The following is a 21,158-nucleotide window of genomic DNA, read 5'->3' on the forward strand; positions in this document are numbered from 1 at the left end:
AACATCATTATTATGATCAATATTGACAGTTGTGTTGCTTTATAGTTTTGTGAAACTGATTACCTCTCAAAGGTTCAGGGTAAGATTTAAAAAAAACAAAAAAAAAAACATCTAATTTCTAAAACCTTCAATTCATCGAATCCAAAAAAAAAAAAAAGGTATCATGGTTTCCACAAAAAATATTAAGCAGCAAAACTTTGATAATAATAATATTAATTGAGCACCTATAATAATGGAGCAGCAAATCAGTGTATTAGAATGATTTCTGAAGGATCATGTGACACTGCAGATTGGAGTAATGATGCTGAAAATTCAGCTTTAACATAACAGGAATAAACTACATTTGAAAATATATTCAAATGGAAAATAGTTTTTCAAAATTGTAATAATGCTTTATAATATTAGTTTTTACTGCATAAGAGACTTCTTTTGAAAACATGAATTATTCCAAACACCTGACCGGTAGTATAAATCAAGTCGTGCCCTCTAGCTTTCCATCTAAACAATATCACAACCCCATAGAAATGATTCATTATGATCCATTGTGCAACAATTAGAAAGTCATTTCTAACATTTTTGTACATATACGTTACTTACTACGAGTTCACAGTAGTAGAAATACTTCAACATTATTCTGCTTAATGCCAGTAAATGTCAGTACATTATCACAAGCACAGTCTGATTATGGAAGTTCATATCAAGGCAGTAGATAGCTCAGTTAAAGGAAGTGGAATGTTATTCATGTCTTCTGTATTATACACTCATTTTGCCTGTAAACACTGTGGAAACAGTACATTATGTCAACAGGTTAAAACTACATCTGCAAAAATAGACTGGCCAGTTAACAGGACAGAAATCCTTCTATATAAAAATATATTTTAGACCAACAGTACTGGAACATGCCCGTCTATGATTAATATAGAGGGATGCAAAGGCAGCTCATGATCAAATACACTGTCTTTTATAGCTCAACAAACCCTGTATGTGAACACTTCTGCATCTGTCACCTGGATATTTTGATTTGGCTGGTTCCCGTTGCATACAAGTACCTCCAGATGGCGTAATAGTGTATGCCTGCCCCCACTGCCACAAAGATGTGCCAGATGGCATGAGCGAATGGGATGAGGCCATCACTCTTGAAGAAGACAATTCCCAGGCAGTAGAAGACTCCGCCCACCGACAGCTCTAATATGCCCTCTCTGTTAGGCTGAAATAATGTGTTCAGTTTAAACAGGTCGCTCTCCCACAGATGAAATACACAAGGGACACTCTACAAAAAGTCTGCCACTCTTGTATGCATATATAAAAAAATAACTTGAATAACAATGAATAGCTAATGCCAACTTTTGCTATGCAAATGCATAATTCTTTTAAACATTAAAATCCAGTCACATTATGTTTAAGTTATGTTAAAGTGGTTCCTTTAATCATGAGAATGCCCTTTTTGATCTGATCTGTCTCCATCCATTACCAACTCGGTTTCATTTTACAAATTTGCACATATTCTGATACAAATGTATGACTTGATACATAAAATATAAAAGTGAAAGTGTGTGTGCGTGCATATACAGGTGCATCTCAAATTAGAATGTCGTGGAAAAGTTCATTTATTTCAGTAATTCAACTCAAATTGTGAAACTCGTGTATTAAATAAATTCAATGCACACAGACTGAAGTAGTTTAAGTCTTTGGTTCTTTTAATTGTGAAGATTTTGGCTCACATTTAATAAAAACCCACCAACTATTAGAATATGGTGACATGCCAATCAGCTAATCAACTCAAAACACCTGCAAAGGTTTCCTGAACCTTCAAAATGGTCTCTCAGTTTGGTTCACTAGGCTACACAATCATGGGGAAGACTGCTGATCTGACAGTTGTCCAGAAGACAATCATTGACACCCTTCACAAGGAGGGTAAGCCACAAACATTCATTGCCAAAGAAGCTGGCTGTTCACAGAGTGCTGTATCCAAGCATGTTAACAAAGTTGAGTGGAAGAAAAAATTGTGGAAGAAAAAGATGCACAACCAACCGAGAGAACCGCAGCCTTATGAGGATTATCAAGCAAAATCAATTCAAGAATTTGAGTGAACTTCACAAGGAATGGACTGAAGCTGGGGTCAAGGCATCAAGAGCCACCACACACAGATGTGTCAAGGAATTTGGAATTTTGTATTCCTCTTGTTAAGCCACTCCTGAAGCACAGACAAAGTCAGAGGCGTCTTACCTGGGCTAAGGAGAAGAAGAACTGGACTATTGCCCAGTGGTCCAAAGTCCTCTTTTCAGATGAGAGCAAGTTTTTGGTTTCATTTGGAAACCAAGGTCCTAGAGTCTGGAGGAAGGGTGGAGAAGCTCATAGCCCAAGTTGCTTGAAGTCCAGTGTTAAGTTTCCACAGTCTGTGATGATTTGGGATGCAATGTCATCTGCTGGCGTTGGTCCATTGTGTTTTTTGAAAACCAAAGTCACTGCACCCGTTTACCAAGAAATTTTGGAGCACTTCATGCTTCCTTCTGCTGACCAGCTTTTTAAAGATGCTGATTTAATTTTCCAGCAGGATTTGGCACCTTCCCACACTGCCAAAAGTTTGTGGGGTATTGTCAAGAGGAAAATGAGAAACAAGAGACCAAAAAATGCAGATGAGCTGAAGGCCACTGTCAAAGAAACCTGGGCTTCCATACCACCTCAACAGTGCCACAAACTGATCACCTTCATGCCACGCCGAACTGAGGCAGTAATTAAAGCAAAAGGAGCCCCTACCAAGTATTGAGTACATGTACAGTAAATGAACATACTTTCCAGAAGGACAGCAATTCACTAAAAATGTTTTTTATTTTTTTTATTGGTCTTATGAAGTATTCTAATTTGTTGAGATAGTGAGTTGGTGGGTTTTTGTTAAATGTGAGCCAAAATCATCACAATTAAAAGAACCAAAGACTTAAACTACTTCAGTCTGTGTGCACTGAATTTATTTAATACACGTGTTCACAACTGAGTTGAATTACTGAAATAAATGAACTTTTCCATGACATTTTAATTTATTGAGATGCACCTGTATGTATGTATGTATGTGTATATATATGAATGGTGATAACAGGAAGGATGTTACACTTGGGGATAAAATTTTTATAAAAAATTAAAAGTGATAATTAAAATGATTAAATTATTTTTCTGAGAAGCACCCTGTAGTGTAGTGCAATGTCAGCCCTTTCTGAGGGGATAAATATATCCCAGCCTATTTATTAAAATGCATTAATTTAGCACAGTGTTTTTCTGATAGGATGTTTTAAATCCTCCTAAAATTCATCAGGAAAGGCACCTGATTCATTGAATGACTCACAAGGTGACTTGGGGCGGGTTGCATTAACTGCTTAGACTAGTCTTAAAAAGTTAGTCATCTGATTTATTTCTTCAAGACTGGTCATAACTTTTTTAAAGTCAGTTACAAAAAGGTAGATTGGTCTAATGTGAATCCAGAAAGTAAGACTGATTACCCCTTGGCTAACTGCTGGTTGGTCAAACTATTTTGTAACACAGTCTTAACATAGTGCCTATGTTTATGCAACTGGCCCCAGGTCTCACGTTAATGAAATAAAAACGTACTTCAACTGCAAAGAATACTTGATGTTAACAACACTAGCTAACAGAAATGTTGTAAAATATAAATAAGCTGCTTAGGGCATCTCAAAAGCCTTGATTACTATATTTAAGAACACGTGTATAGGTGTCAGTCACACATACCATTGACAGAAGAACAACTGCAGGAACAGCTCCCATGGCAGTGTAGCACAGTAAGTCTAATATCTTGTTCCTGAAACATAACACAGCCATTTTAAAGATATTCTGTTGCTAATATTCACTTGCATTATTTGATGCATTCATAATGCAATTGCTTGGCAAAATAGCAAGCACAGACAGCATTTTTACACAATTTTGGATGTCAACTACCACATCAGTATCTGAGAGTGATTATTATCCTCAAAAAAGTGGGCGCCTACTTCTCATGAAAGAAGAAGACATAGGCAGAGCCAGCACAGGCCATGATCCACACCAACCAGCGCATGTGCACAGCCCAGGGTCCTAGTTCCCTCAGGTTCAGCCTGCACACAACACATCCACAAAGACACCTGTGTCACCTGTGAAGCTGTAAAACACTGCTGGTGATGTTACTGGCAGACACACACATCACATACTCACCAGGGTGCATAAGATGCAGCTATAAAGAAATATATCACCATCCTGTCACACATGTGGAATCGTTGCTCCACCTTCCTGTTACAGCAAGAAAATGTTTCAAAATAAAAATCGCTCTCTTTTTTCTAGTTTGCACTCAAATCTTTGTACTGGCTTTAAAAATTCTTTAAAAGAAGTCTCTCATACTAACCAGGATGCATTTGTTTGATTTAAAATACAGTATAAACATTACTATTGTGTGTAATTTAAAATAACTTATCTATTTGAATATAATTAACAATGTAATTTATTCCTGTGATGGTAAAGCTGAATTCAGCAGTCATTTCTTCAATGTTGCATGATACTTCAGAAATCATAATATGCTTATTTGATCTTCCAATCTAAACCAGGGGTGTCAAAATCGGTTCCTAGAGGGCCGGAGCCCTGCAGAGTTTAGATTCAACCCTAATTAAACACACCTGATCCAGCTAATCAGGTCATTCAGGGTTATTTGAAAACTACGTTATGTGTGGGTTGGAACTAAACTGACACCCCTGTTCTAAATGAAGAAAGGTATTTAGGTGACTCTAGTGAAGCATGTTGCAACCCATTTATATAGATTTGAGTCCTGTTTTTTCTTAATGAGACTTTTTTGTTCTTTTTCCCCTACGTGTTATTTGGAATGGGCAGGGTCATGACTGAATCACGGACTGATGAATAGAGATCCAAAGTTCATTCATAATGTTTCCACTAAATCTGCATTTACAGCTGACACTTCCTCTAGCACAGAATATGCAAATATACTAAAGCTTAAACAACATTTTACATTATAGATTAAATATTGCACCATAGACATATGAGAAGTTTGTACAATATTCCAGTAAATCTACAATGGTGCTGTTAATGTAGCGTGAAGCTGCTCTTTATCTGGGAAGAGTCATCATAAGCTATTTAATAATCAGACATCTGTATGCCTGCAGATGACATATGACTATTCTTTGTTTACTGTAAATTCAGGGCTTGGCAGTCAACATGAAGGGTGGAAATAATTCATTTCAGATGGCGTCTGTTGTCATGCATGAGTTTTAAGATTAGAAGAAATGTAAAGCAATTGCATTAATGCAATATTCTACTTTTTGCAGCTGAATTATTTTTAAATATATAGAAGGAAGGGAATATGCCTAATTAACTTATGAAATCTGTTTGTTTTAAAGCACTTTATAATGAGTGTGTGTTTATTCATTCTTGAATCCCCTTAGGCAGAAACATACACTTTTTAAAAAGCATTCTCTTTAGTTCACAAAAGTTTTTGTTTGTTTGTTTTTTCTTTTCTTTTTTTTCAATAACAAGATTTTAGGTTAAATTGTGTGTGAATGTACATGCGAAAGTGTATAAAGGTGCTGCTGAGGTTCTTTACTATCCGTTTTAAAATAAAATAGAACATTTAAAACATTATAATCACTGTATATCACAGCTCCGTTATGACTCACCTGAGATGACTTTTCTTCCAGGACACCGTATGGAACATGGTGGACATGATGAACAGCCCAGACAGACCTGTCCCATACATCCATGCAGAGATGGACTCCCACTGGTCATCAGAGAGGAAGTACAACATTGAGCTGCCCAGGATACTGGGAATGATCCAGAACTGAAGAGAAGTCAAAATATGTATCTTTTGTTTTTGTATTTTCTCAATATTATTTCTGTGTATGTGTTAAAGCAGTGTTTAAGAGCCAAGACCAGCCTGTTTGAGTCGAAAACAAGACCAGAAGAGGGGTGAATCCGAATCAAGAACAAGTCCTCATGCCATGAGTCCACATGACCAGAAAGTGAAAATGTGGTCTTAGACTATTTTTTGATAACATTTTATGAGCAAGTCAATATTTTCATGGTCTTGGTCTTGCTGTGGACTCAGGAGCATGTGTACTAAGGCCAAGATCATGACAACATGCCCTTGGACTCGGACCTGAGGAACAAGACCATAAAATATTGTCTTAGACTCAAATACCAATATTGTCTTAGACTCAAATAAGGTCTTGGACTCGAGGGCGAGTCAAGACCAATTCTTCATGGTCTTGGTCTTGTGATCCAGAAAATGCGGAATCCAGTCATAAGACTGGAATTTACTGTATACATGGAATGTCACAGAATTTGTCAAAGATTGGATGACTAAATCAAAAGTAGGTCAGTACACTTAAATCAAAACGTGATATGGACTATTGTCTGTGAATATTAAGCCACAAAAAGACTATTTAAATATGAATCCTGCATGTTCTGTCTCTATGAGAGTCACATGCTGTTTCTTTCGAGGAAAAACTATCGTCACATTATATACAAACAGAAATTTTAAGGTCTTCACATCAACCCAAAAAATAAAAGTTTGGTTTAATCATACGTCCTCTTTTTCCTGGACATGTCCTCTTTTTGGACCTAAAAAAAAAATGGGATTTCTAAATAGCCCAAAATATCTGGGATTTGGCTTTTGCTTTCTACAGTCGCTGTGTGCATTTTTTGTATTAGAGACCTGCGAGGGGCTACTTTCTTAATCCCGCTCCCACTGAATTTCTGAACATTACCGCCCACTCACACAAACATTCTAATATTGCATATAATTTTCGCACATCAGGTAGCCGCTATCAGTATGCAGAATATTTAAATCTCTTTTGAATGGGCGCTCGCTGTTCACTTTCACTTTCGTGAATACGCACATTCTGTGTGATGGAAGATCAGATGTTTGTCAGTGAGCTCAGGATCTGTTGAGCAGCAAATCCTCCATCGTGGTCTGTCAGCCATCTCTCCTCTCAACCCGTGATCGGTCAAATGCAGGTTGTCAAGTCTACTTTTAAACTGTTGCCTTGGGTTGATTATCCTCCGTGGGTTAAAGGTTTGAAATTTTGCATAAATTACATTTAACTGAAATGCTTGTATTGAAACATTTTGCATTCTACCCTTGGGCGTCGCTAGGCCATTTTTATGGGGGCTATGGGGGGGGCATAAACTGACTACTCTGTCCCCCTAAAATTTTGCAATTAGCTCCATAAACTGTACACGAATTCGTGATCGCCTCAGTCCCCTTTAAATTTCATATGTAAACGGCGGCAGACTTTGATCGGCTCCTCTCCATCTTTCAGCGCATTCTTTTTCTATCTGCAGACCACGACGGCACAGAGCGAGAAACAGAAGGCAAGGTGTGTTTTTATTGATAGATTGTTATAATATCTGCATCTACGCAGATCTTTGTCATAAATACAGTTTAAAAAATATCATAGGGGAGCAATCGGTTCCACATCTAACGTTACCGTAAAGTCATCACTCATCACACCACAGCTGTTTCCTCGGTAAAAATGAAGCACATAAGAAACGCATACTTTATAAAACAATCATGTTGCCACTTTCATTCGAAAATGTAACTTTCAATGTAATATATATTCCAATGCATGTGGCAAAGAGGTTTGCATACTTGAGCTAAGGAAAGAGGGTTGTACTAGAAATGTAAACAGTAAAATTGTGTGTGTACAGTAAACAGGTGTGTGTGTGTGTGTGTGTGTGTGAGAGAGAGAGAGAAAGAGAGAGAGAGAGACCTAAAAAGAACATTATTTTGTGTATTTGGTGTAATGAAATGTTTATGCGGTTTAAGGTTAAAAAAAAAAATACATTACATTAATGTTTCTCACATAATCCCTTCCCCTCTATTCCAAACACACTGAAACGCATCGATGTTTACAAGGCTCATCGTTCTGAAAAGCGAGGTGTGCTGAAGCTTGTGAACTGGCCTTGCCAGATGTGCGGCTCTGAGAGGCAGGAATTAGAGAGCAGGATGTTATCCAAACAACATCACAGAGCAAGGCCATACCCAACATGGCCATAAAAAACACATGAACATAAACCAAGATCAGAAGCAAGGGTGAAAAGAGAACTGAGTCAAGCAAATGACTATGAAAAAGACTTTGACTGTGACGTTATGGTATTGTCGAATGATTTTGTCCCTGTATATCCTTAAAATATTGTTCTTTGTTGAGCAGTATTACATCACACAATGCCTGTGATCTTTTTGTGAACTTGGTGATCCTTCTGTGTCAAAGGACAATGGCATCAAACCCTTCCCTCTTGACAACACCCACTCCTTCACAAAACCAGAGGTCTGTATACTAAATGTTGACCAACTCATCCAGTTTATTATCTCACGCACTGTTATTAATCACTTTATTTTCAGTGAGGGTTCTTCAACATATTGTTTTGACCTGCTCTGAGCTCTGCGTGAGATAAGAAGTAGATTTCCACTTACTCCATGGGTGGCACAGTTGGCAGCATGCTCATACTCAGTTGGCTGGTATCTCTTGCTAGATGGGACTCGGTTGTTCATAAACCTAAAAATAAATAAATTAGGTATAAAAAAAGGCAGAGCTTCAGTCTTTTCTCTCTCTCTCTCTCTCTCTTCATTTAAAATACAATACATTAATTAGAAGCAATTTATATGGGCTGTCATCCTAGTAAAATTTTATTAACTTTTTCAAGAATATATAGACTGGATTTATGAAAATAAAATATTTATTTAAAAAAATGTATATCTACGCTCATATACACTTCCATTCAAAAGTCTGGGGGTGGTAATTTTTTTATGTTTTTGAAAGAAGTCTCTTATGAACAATTATTACAATTTGAAATAATTGTTTTATATATTTTAAAACGTAATTTATTCCTGTGATGCAAAGCTGAATTTTCAGCAACATTACTCCAGTCTTGTGTCACATGATACTTCAGAAATCATTCTAATATACTGATTTGCTGCTCAAGAAACATTTCTTATTATTGTTCATGAAAACAGTTGTGCTGCTTCATATTTTTTGTGAAAACTGATATATTTTTCTCTTTTTTTATTCTTTGATGAATAGAAATTTCAAAAGAACAATGTATCTTAAATTGTTTATAACATTATAAATGTCTTTACTGTCACATTAATGCATTGATTTAATACGTCTTTGGTGAACAGAACAGAGTCCCATTCACCCCATTTGACCCCATTTCTCACACATCTCATTTCAGGGCTTTATTAACATAAACACCTACCCTAACCCTAAACCTACCCTTACAGTAGGATAAATACAGTGTTGGTAGCATTATTTGTCAGAATACCAGTTGCTACCTATAGGCGAGCAGGCAACTGTCTGTGGCCTCGAGCTTTGAGGCGGGGCCTCCATAACCGTAACACCGTATAGCCTCATTGTTCATTGGATATACTTGAATTATCACTGACCTGCAATTAAACCAATTAATGTTGCCGTTTCAAAGCGGCTGCCATCTTCTGAATGTTTGCTGTGACCATTGTTGCCAAGTCGAATTTTACCAGGGGAACCCCTCCAAAACACCAGATTTTATCCCAGGAACGCAATTTTAAATGGGAACCCCCTCGAAATGCGATTGGCCTAGTTTTGGGCTTAGTTTTGAGTAGCAATTGGGCAGGTTTTGTTATGAAAACCTGTCAACCCTGACTGTGATGAACACATCATTCAGGTGCTGCGAAGCAAATGGCTGTGTGAGTTGTCCTTATCTATTTTGGAGTGATAAATAATAATAATAATAATAATAATAATATCATGGCTATAATAACATACTCAACAAACAAAAAAGAGATTACCTTAGATAAAGTTAGATTAATATGAACATGCAGTACCGGTCAAAAGTTTGTACATTACTATTACTATTTTTAATGTTTTTTTAAATGAGTCTCTTATGCTCATCAAGTCTGCATTTAGCTGATCAAAAATGCAGGAAAAAAACAGTAATATTCAGCAAGGATGTTAAATTGATAAAAAGTGATAGTAACAACTTTTTTTTTAAACAACTTTTTAATAAAAAAAAAGTACTGTGATACTGAATTTTTTTAATAAAATCACATGTTATAAAATTAATATTAAGCAGCACAACTGTTTCTAACAGATAATAAATATTAGAATGATTTCTGAAGGATCATGTGACACTGAAGACTGGAGTAATGACTGATGAAAAATCAACACTGACATCACAGAAATAAATTATATTTAAAGTATAGTAAAATAGAAAACCATTATTTTTTTTTTTTTTTTTTTTTTTTTTTTTTTTTTTTTTTTTTTTTTTTATTGTCAGTTCAATGATCAGAAGTACACAGATACAGTGTCAGACATACAAAATAAGAACAAAGCAAAATACAATGGAAAGGCAGAAGGGGAAAAAAAAAAAAAAGTACAGGGAATCACAAATTAGAGAGTCAAGGAAGGTTCTTTATATAATGCCAAAGAGGTGACCATATCTGCCAAAAGTCATCAGATTTTCGGTGCACGTCATATGTAAGTTTCTCAAGCGGGAGTAATATAGATATTTTAGACATCCACATTTTGAAAGAAGGAACCTGAGGAGATGACCATAATAGTAGTATGCATTTCTTTGCCAGATACACCAAAATTAAGAACATATGTTTCACATGAGAATCAAACACTGTCTCAACTCCAACAGATAACATGTACAATTCCAAGGAGAAACAAAAACTGTAACCCAAAGAGTTCTTGTAAAAAGTTATGTATTTTGTTCCAAAAAGGGATGATTCTGCTACAGTACCAAAAACAGTGAAGAAATGTTCCCTTATGTTTTTTGCAATTAAAACATAGGCCAGTCGAATTTCTATATATTTTCTTTAAACGTAATGGTGTGAGATAAATTCTATTGATGAATTTGTAGTTAAGTTCGTGAACTCCCAATGAATTACATTTAAAGTATAAGTTGTTAATTAGGGCGATCCAATCTTCATTGTTAATTTCATGACCTAAGTCCTTTTCCCAAACGTTCTTCAAACTATCTAATGAGGAAGTACATGTATCAGAAAGGGCATCATATATCACTGAGATTATTCCCTTGGAAAAATGTTTGTCACAATTTGTTCAATGGCAGTAAGTTTGAGTCTTAGTTTACAATTATCTGATAAAGGTTTTATAAAGTGACGCAACTGGAGATATTTGAAAAAGTTTGCTTGTGGTATATTATATTGACATGAAAGTTGTTGGAAAGATTTTAATGTATTCTCTAAAAAAAAGGCAAGATATAGTTGAGATCCCTAATTTAAACCAGTCTGAAAGACCTATATTATGTAATGAAATAGGAAAATCTGGATTATAGGCAATAGGGGAAAGCAAAGAAAGGTTGGCTGGAATTTTAAGATATGTTCTGACATCTCTCCATACCAAAAGAGTGTTTAGAATAATAGGGTTTGTTGAAATGTTTTTGATTTTTCTAAAATTTTTAATGAAAGGCAGAAATTTTATTGGAAAGGGGGCACAGACCGTTGCTTCTATATTAACCCACATGGACTCAGTCCGTTCATTATACCAACTGACCATATGTTTCACTTGTGCTGACCAATAATAAAATTGTAAATTTGGTAAAGCGATGCCTCCCTTCTCTTTTGGTTTTGTCAACTTATTAAAATTAATACGAGGCATTTTATTGTTCCAAACGAATTTAGATAAGTGTTTGTTAATGTCTTTGAAAAAAGGATTAGCTAAGTAACAGGGGAGGGACTGAAATAAATATAAAAACTTTGGGAGAATATTCATTCTAATTACATTTATTCTGCCTAAGAAGGATATAGGGAGAGAATGCCAAGTAATAAGATCTCTTTTAATTCTGCCAACAAGAGGCGTATAGTTTATATTAAATAAATCATCCAATTTTGGCGAAATGAAAATACCTAGGTATTTAAAACCAGATGTTGTTATTTTGAAAGGTGAAAGAGGCAAAAGGTCAGAGATATTAGAAATATTAATAGGGAGCGCCACGGATTTGGTAAGATTAATCTTGTATCCAGATAACATGCTGTAATCTGAAATACATTTTAATAATGCAGGGATTGATTTTACAGGTTCTGAAGAATACAGCAATACATCGTCTGCATACAGGGATATGCGATGTTCATCATTTCCCACTTTTATTCCAAAAAAGTTTTGGCACTGTCTAACAGATTCAGCAAGAGGTTCAATTATGAGGGCAAAGAGCAGGGGTGAAAGGGGACAGCCCTGCCTCGTACCTCTTTGAATATCAAAAGGTTTTGAAATCAAACCATTTGTAGTCACTGTAGCTTGGGGATTAGAGTAAAGTAATTTTATTAATTTGATCAATTTTGAGCCCAAATTGAATTTCTTAAGGGTGGCAAATAGAAATTTCCATTCCACCCTGTCAAACGCTTTTTCTGCGTCCAGGGAAATAATAAGGGCGGGGAGTTTTATGTTCTTGAGTTACATTTATCAAATTTAGGAGCCGACGTATGTTATCTGTACCAAAGCGTGCTTTTATGAATCCCGTCTGGTCTGGTTTAATAATATGTGGTAAAACAGTTTCAAGTCTACGAGCAAGAATTTTAGCAAGAATTTTGTAATCTGTATTCAGAAGACTTATTGGCCGATAGGAAGCACACTCCTGGGGATCTTTGTCTTTTTTGGGTATTAAACAAATTGATGCTGTTCTCCATGATTCAGGGGCTACTCCATTATCTAATAAATTTTGAAGGGCAGGCATTAGAATATGAGAAATTTCTGGCCAAAATGACTTATAAAACTCGCAGGGAAAACCGTCCGGACCTGGAGATTTGTTAGAAGGCATGGATTGAATAGCATTAAAGACTTCTTCTGGTGACAAAGGCGAATCTAAAAATATCTTGTCTTCTTCAGAGATGGCTGTAAGTGGAAGTTTATCTAAAAATTCAATGATATCCGATTGTTCAGCAGTGATTTGAGATTTATATAGTTCTTTATAAAAAATTTTAAAAAGGTTATTAATCAAATCAAGATTATACGTGACCGAGCCATCTGGAGTTTTTAATGATTTAATTGTTCTCTCATTTAATTTTTTTTTTATCTGATGTGCCAATAATTTATCTGATTTGTTTGCATATTCATAGTATTTTTGTTTAGAGAAAAAGAGTAGTTTTTTAATGTGATTTGTGTGATCCAAATTAAGTTCAGCTCTAGCTTGACATAATTGGGCCCAATTTGTTTGGTTAGGGGCTTTACTATGTAAACATTCCAATCTTTTTACTTCTCGTTCTAATTCTTGCCTTTTGTTTGACCAAGCCTTTTTGCGTGCTGAGGAGTATGATATAATATGTCCCCGAATTGTGGCTTTAGCAGCGTCCCAAATAGTTGCTGAAGAGACTGGTGAATTTCTATTATCTGACCAATAATTCTTAAAACCTTCTCGGACTAAGTCACAAAATGCTGAATCATTTAGCATGGAAGAGTTGAATCTCCAGATCCTGGTGGCCCTACGGTTGTTTATAATCATGTCTAACTGAACTGGGGCATGATCAGACAGAACAATTGAACCAATTTCACTGGAGGATATAGTATGGAGGCAATGAGCTGGGGTAAAGATATAATCTATTCTAGAATAAGAGCAATGAGGATTAGAATAAAATGTATACTCCTTGCTACCCTTATTAAATTCCCTCCAAGCATCAACGATACCGGCCTCGTTACAGAGTTTTTTAAGAACAAGAGAGGATCTAGGATTAGTAAATGTATCAGAAGGGGATTTGTCCATATTTTGGTCCATGACACAGTTAAAATCTCCGGCACAGACCCCCATACCTTTACAGTATTGACTAAACAGAAGAATTACTTTAGATATAAATTTAGGGGAGTCTTCGTTTGGAGCGTATATATTAATTATGGTAAAAGGTTCCCCATAAACTGTACCAGTAATTAAGATATATCTTCCATCCGGGTCACTAATTTGATCCTCTAAAACAAAAGGAAAGTGTTTATGAATTAAAATAACAGTACCTCTTTTCCTTGTGTTTGCTTTACAAGTTGAGAAAAATAATTGCCCTACCCAATCTCGCTTTAGTTTCAAGTGCTCAGAGTCAGACAGGTGTGTCTCTTGAAGCATAGCTATGTTAGCTCTCTGTTTTTTAAGGTGAGTTAGGATTTTTTTCCTTTTGATCACATTGCCTAACCCTTTAACGTTCCATGTAATAAGCCTAACCGAATTGTCCATTGTCATCAGTTACAGAAAAATGGAAACGAAAGAGAATTCGATTTAAGACTGAGGCATGTCTGACAAAGTAGCAAAACTGACACAAATATTTTTTGCATTTTAACAACGAAAACATGATATAATGAAAAAAAACAACCCTCCCACCCCCCCCCCTCCCTCAGTCTCGTCCCCAAACGACGAGCCAACCCTAGAGAGAAACTCAGGTTACTGTACCCGATTGGTATTACCCCTAAAGTCAAGACAACCCATACCAAATGGTAGTACAGAATTATACCCATAGGGAGGCACACCTTTGTAACCAGCCAGTCCCCCTTTTTGGTCAAACATCCGAGGTTGATACACTACCGTAGCCACAACAAAATAATCAGTAAAAATGATGCTAATATATTAACTTAAAATAGCCGGCCATATATCTAACAAAAGTAAAATAAATAAATTGGAAGTAGATTTACCTCTATAACATGGCCACAACAGGATAATCCGTAGTAAGGATATTATAATATAAAAATAATTTACGTGTAAGAAAAAGACAACCTAAGATAACCGGCCATGTATTTGAAAGTAAATTTTACCTCAGAATTTTCTGTAAAGTTAACAGTGTAAGGCCCTCAAAGTTTTAAGAATAACCACTTGTGATGCACTCATGTCCCTTATGTCCTTTATAGTTACTTATCTTTCAGAGTCTTTAAAAACTCTGTGGCAGCCGCTGGAGTGGAAAAGACGTGCATCTCCGTTTCGTGAAGGCATCTGATTTTTGCAGGGTAAACGAAGCCTCTAAACATGCTACGGCCAGAAAGTATTTTCCTGACATCATCGAACTCTCGGCGTTTCTTCAGCACCTCAGCGGACACGTCCTGGAAGAAGCGCAGTTGACTCCCGTCGTGACTGATGCTGCGTTTTCTCCGCGCTGCCTGCAGGATGAATTCCTTATCCGTGTATCGTAGAAAACGGACCAGGACGCTTCGCGGGGGGCGGTTTGCTCCCGGGACCGGGCCGAGAGATCTGTGAGCTCTCTCGATCTCGAAACGTGAATCGGGTGCAAGGTCCAGCCACTCCGGGAGCCTCTTCGAAAGGAACTGTGCCATGGGTTCAGAGCTTTCAGTTTTCTCAGGGAGACCGACGATTCTCAGGTTTTTACGTCTGCTTCGATTCTCCAGGTCATCTACTTTAGCTCTTAGTGATGTCAGTTCTTTGTCCAGAGATGCAATTTTACTATCACGAGCCGGCATGCTATCTTCGACATCGGAGATTCTGCGCTCAGCCTCAGTTAAACGCGTTTCGTTCGAGTCCACTCTACCAGACAAATTGGAAATCGTTTCTTGAATTGAAGTAACCGAGGTAGAAATATTGTCCAAACGGTTATCGATCGCACTTAGTCTACCTTCGATATTGGCCAAACTGGATCCCAACGAGCGAATTTCCGTCAGCATAATGTCGCCCTGATCAGACGAGGTCTCCTGCTCCGCCTCAGCGTGCTTTTTTCTTTGTATTTCTGGATGAACGGGAAATTAAATAGTGGAAACTCCCGTGTTTCTTTACTCTCGGACATTGTTTAATGTTTTTAGGACTAGATACGTCGAATATTGACCAAATGAAACATAGAAAACTTTAAAAAGAAAGGGAACTGGCACGGAGCTAACAAACTAAGCCGCCATCTTACTCGAGGCCGCTCCCTCCCCCAGAAAACCATTATTTTAAATTGCATTAATATTTCACAATATTACTGCTTTTTTCTGTATTTTTGATCAAATAAATGCAGGTGTGATGAGGATAAGAGACTTCTTTCAAAAACATTAAAAATAGTAATGTGTCCAAACGTTTGACCGGTGCTGTATAAGCAAAAATCAACAAAATTTAAAATGAAATGCTGTATAAATAAAAAGGTTAGGAATCATATTTGTTTCAAGTGCATGAATTTTGCCTAGGTCCTCCAAATGTCTAGAACCGGCCCTGCATCTGATGGCACAGAAACAGCAGAACAGTGTTACAGGTCCTTTTCATTTCAGAGGTTAATTCAGATATATGAAACACATTAAGGATAAAGAGCACTTAATGTTCAGGTTCAAGAGCATTAGATAAGCCTCTTTGAGGCACCTCAAGGATTTAATATGCATTCGGATCACATTTTCAGAATTTTCTTATATTGCATGGTTGCCTAGCATCTGTAACTATAACGACGAAGCTAATCCTGTTCAGAATGAGGTCTTTTATGCCACTTACATTGAGCCGCTGATGTATCGAGTGATGATGTCATAGTCTCCATGCCAACCTGAGGCTTGGGATTTTCTTTTTTATTTCCCCCCAAACACTCTTTATCTGTGTGATTTAATTAATGAGCTTGAGGACACAGGGAAGTGGGCTACACTGCTTACCAGAATAAACGAGCCAAGCTCAGGAAACCATCTTACTTTGCTTCTCCATTATATATCTTGATTATAGTGTATTTCAAGCAGTAAACAGATTAATTGTCTTCAGTTGCAGTCTTGTCAAAGATAATTCTGCCACTGAAACATACAGTCCTTTTTGTTATGAAACATGCTTTCATAACTTTTTTTATTTTTTCTTAATTTCTATTTTAATATAAATATTTGCTGTAGGGTGTTTTTATTTTCATTAAGCAATTAATATTCTTTAAAAAAAAAAAAAAGTGTGATACAGGTGTGATGTAGGAACTGCATTCACAGTCATACATTCATTTATAATGCCTGAATGTACCAGAGCTGCTAGTTCATGCAGAATGTGCCTTTAAGCAACATATTTATTGGGTATATTTAGTGTCACTTTTCATATCACAATATTTTTTACTATATTCAGGGAAAATATTTACTCCGAGCACTGCAGGCCATCCTGTTCATTATTATGGATGAGTTCATTAAATGAATGTTTGGCATTGCTACAGGGTTCAGCACCCAGAGTGTCTCTGCTTGGCCTTTATAAAAGGAATCACTTTTATATGATGGCATCTGGGGCTAAACTGGAAAGATCAATGTCTATTATATAACGATATATATATATATACTTTTTTTATAATAGAGAAATGTTTTAGCAATACTTCAAAATATAAAAAATACTGTCTTCATGTACAATACAGACAATACACAACAATCAGTCTAGTTCAATTCGAAAGAGTAAGACCTAGACATGTTATGATGTGAAAATAATAAGCGGCATTTGAAATTAGGTGCTATCCTATCCCCAAAAGACTGTGCCATGCCGATGTGTCTATGTGAGAATATGATAATGACACTTATCAGTGGCCCTTCCCTAGAGAAAACAGCAAGTGCATTTTGTTGCATAATGCTCCTCCCTGTTATAATATCAAGACACTGAAAACCAATTTGCAATGTTAAAAAACAGATGTTTAAAACATTTACATGCAGGTAATCAAATATGGCAGTCATTATAAAGTTGGATATGCTTCTTCATCTTAGGTTTTGGTAAGGTCTTGTTTGTTATCCTTTCATATGCTCCAGCTTCATAAAGTCCGATTCTTCTATGAGCACAGACAATTTACTGAGTGATTTATTGTTGAGTGTAACAATTGCCAAAATATCCCATCCAAAAACCAAATATACACTCAGATGGCCAAAATGCAAGTCTCTTGTTTCTGAAACAAGGAGGATCCAAACCAAAGAGTCACAAGGGACAAATATACACACAGTCCAACTAATTGGACTATACTTTAGAAGAGGAGATTGAAAGGGAACCCTGTGTCTGACCTTTCTGGAAAAGATTCTGGAGAATTAAATGAAAGTCATCAGGTGCTGACTGGAGTTTATGATTCACCTGAGAGTTATGTGGAGATTAGAGGAAACACTGCATCTAGGTACGATAATACAGTTTAACTAAATTCACCATTTTTAGCCACTGTTCTTTAGTTAAAGGAACAGTTCACCCAAAAATGTAAAGAAATGTATCTTTTAACTTTAAACTATTGCTTCTGGCCAAAATACAGCTCCATAACCAGTGAAAAAGTCAATCCACTGTTGTCCATTCACATCAAAATCCACCAGCATATTTGATTAGAACAGTTTTGGACTGTGCTTGATCTGTGCATATTTCTCTCCTGATTCAGTCAAGACAACTTTTCACAGGAGAAAGTAATGTTATGGACAGAAGATAGGAGAATTTTAGTAGCAAGCAACAGTATAAAGTTAAAACTTCTTTATGGATTTTTTTCTTACAAACACGCAGCTTTTCACTTCACAAGATGTGAAGTGATGGACTGGAGGGGATTACTTGTGGATTATTGTGATGTTTTTATCAGCTGTTTGGGCTCTTTTTCTGACGGCACCCATTCACTGCAGAGGATCCATTAGTGAGCAAGTGATGTAATGCTAAATTTCTCCAAATAAGAGAAATTTGTAGATGAAGAAACAAACTCACCTACATCTTGGATGGGCTAATGTGAGTACATTTTAAACAAATTGAACAAAGTGCTAAATGTGTGTTTTTTACATGTATATTTAGCATTGAGACGCTCTAAAAATGCTCACATGAGATAAAAGAGGGAACAAAAACAGCATTTGCACATAATCTAGTCAACATCCTCTGGGGCAAAGATCTTAAAAGGCAAACACGAGGCCTGCTTATGTGTGCCAGGTATGTGACCTGACATTGACATTTTGTCATCACACAAAACTATCAACACATTTACAAAATCTGTATGTCCTACTGAAAAAAAGGATTTGGAAAATTTTCATATTAATAAATATCATTTTATCCAAAACACTATTCTTGGAAAGCCATGTTGAATGACAATTTATGGGAATGATGAGAGTTTAATACTAAGAAGTTCGGTCATTTCACAAAGACAATATAAGAGTAAAGTGAATAATTATTTTCTTTTGGGAATAAATTCATATGATCACTTTACATTTGTGTAAAATATACATCTATATAGCCTATAGGCATTATAGTGTACATTATCTAAAACTGAATACTTTTTTTTAGCCCAAACACAATCAATATGTTTAATGCCAGACCTGTTCTTTCAAACTAATGTTACAATCCATTTCTATTCGATGTGTTCGTGTGTCTGTGTAAAAGTCTGCAGGAAATCCTCCCCAAAGGCAAGTTGCAACAGTGCAGAAATAAAATGAAAGTAGAAGTTGACAGAACCTCAAGTTTTTCCCCATGAATAAACAGTGTCTCGGTTCGCGCTGTTTTACTTTGTTTAATAGTGTTGTATTCTTATTAGCAGACCTTTATTCTCCTTTCAGTAGGCGAATGATTTTCTGTTATTAACACAGGACAAAAAAAAACGCAATAACTTTAAGTTGTTTAAAAAAAAAGTGTAAAAGCCAAACATTATTTTCAATAATATTAAGAAAACAAGTTTATAAACGTATTTTATTTTTTTTAGATAATTTACCTGCTGAACTTCGTCCTCCTAAAATCCATACTGTACATATTTGAACATGTTCGCTGCGGAACTTGCTCCTGGGCAGACAGCCTGACTACTCCCAGTGCCAGCGACGAGCAAACTCCGGATGTTTCAGTGCGTCCCAAACTTGGAAGGAAGCAGTATACTGCCTCTACGAGCACGTGAAGACTTGCGCTGCTCAGTGCGCGCACGGGAGCAGAACTGCGAGAAGCGGCCGCGAGGCGGTGACAGCGGATATTTGGAATAATCATTAAGTGTCTCGCGACCCCTCTCTCTGTCAGGAATGCCACTGTGCTGTGCGCGCGCTCAATCCCCTCCCCGCCTCTCTGCTTCCTTCCAAGTAAACTGTACTGTAAAACATGTAGCGGATATTTGCTTTAGAAATCCCTGTTTAGAAAGACGTAAACAAACTAGCCTCTCCAAGATCTGAGACATGCACGCTATTTTGCACGCAATATATATAGGCCTATATATAATTCTGAGGATGCGTTAAATTAGATTAGATCCTTTTTAACATATAAACTCCGTTATAAATCCGGTCATTGTTTATATGACTCTGAAGGCCAAAATTACAGTGGTCAGGTATCAAATCTAACCATTTCAGACCTGGTCAGCACATTTTCTCTGTGACCCAAAGAAAGTAAACAAGTAGTTAACACTAGAATTGTGACTCCTCAGAGACATGGCGCACGAAGCCCTCTGCTGGTTAAATAAGTTCATAACATATCAATCTGCGTCTCATTCATCGCAGAGATGGCTTCCATACTCAATACTGGTATAGTGGTTCTCAAGATTACTTAAAATATTTTAAAGATACAATAGCCTATAATAATATTTTAAAGACAAAACAAGCTTTAAAATAAGGCTAAAACAACTAAAAATCCAGATTTTGATTGATTAGTACGTTTTTTGAAATGGAACAGTTTTGAACCTTTAGAGTTTAGACAAAAGAAAATCACAATTATTATTGCATATCTTGCAACTGTGTTCATGTTTGTATCACATTTGATATCAGGCTTTTATGGCCTATATTGTATGATGTTGTGAAATTATGGAGCTCAGATTTGAGGAGGAGGGAAATACATACATTTTATTTAGAGGCCCAAACTGAGCAAAAAGCATGCAATTTGGTGCAGATGTTATTATTTATATGGCCAAAAGTAAGGTGAAATTGTAATAGCTTATAATGTAAACCAATTCAATTATATAGTCGTAACGGTGGCAGTAAGCAGACTACTTATGTAAAATACGTAGAAATTTCAGCTGTCACCCGAAAATATGGCGTAGTAAGATGATATTTAAATGCTTATTTTTATTATCAAAACTCTAGTTTTTATTATGGCGACAAAACTGTGTTCCTCAGAAGTTGTATCATATTTAATTCTCACATATTAACATGAGTTTTAAAAAAACGATGTATGCATAATCAAGTAGGCTAAATCTAGTTGCTTCAGACCAAGTGTTCATCTTGAACGATGTATTCATAACAATTTAAAAGTTATTCTTACATTTACTTATTACTCACAGCAAACAGACACATGTAACACGACCTTAAAGTTTGCATTTTTAGAATGATAGT

General features: G+C 36.3%; 1 protein-coding gene across 1 annotated transcript; it reads right to left on the minus strand.

The window, feature by feature from the left end:
* Positions 1-310: 310 nt before the first annotated feature.
* Positions 311-19,883, minus strand: LOC109050705 (monocyte to macrophage differentiation factor 2-like). The gene is made up of 7 exons (XM_042721234.1): positions 19,568-19,883; positions 8,459-8,540; positions 5,661-5,821; positions 4,195-4,269; positions 3,996-4,097; positions 3,739-3,808; positions 311-1,207 (listed from the first exon to the last, which is right to left on the minus strand). The coding sequence occupies exons 1-7, from the start codon at positions 19,828-19,830 to the stop codon at positions 1,004-1,006; spliced, it is 957 nt and encodes a 318-aa protein (XP_042577168.1). The 5' UTR covers positions 19,831-19,883; the 3' UTR covers positions 311-1,003.
* Positions 19,884-21,158: the final 1,275 nt, after the last annotated feature.

The sequence above is a fragment of the Cyprinus carpio genome, chromosome A3 (assembly GCF_018340385.1).
Source record: "Cyprinus carpio isolate SPL01 chromosome A3, ASM1834038v1, whole genome shotgun sequence".
NCBI lineage: Eukaryota > Metazoa > Chordata > Actinopteri > Cypriniformes > Cyprinidae > Cyprinus > Cyprinus carpio.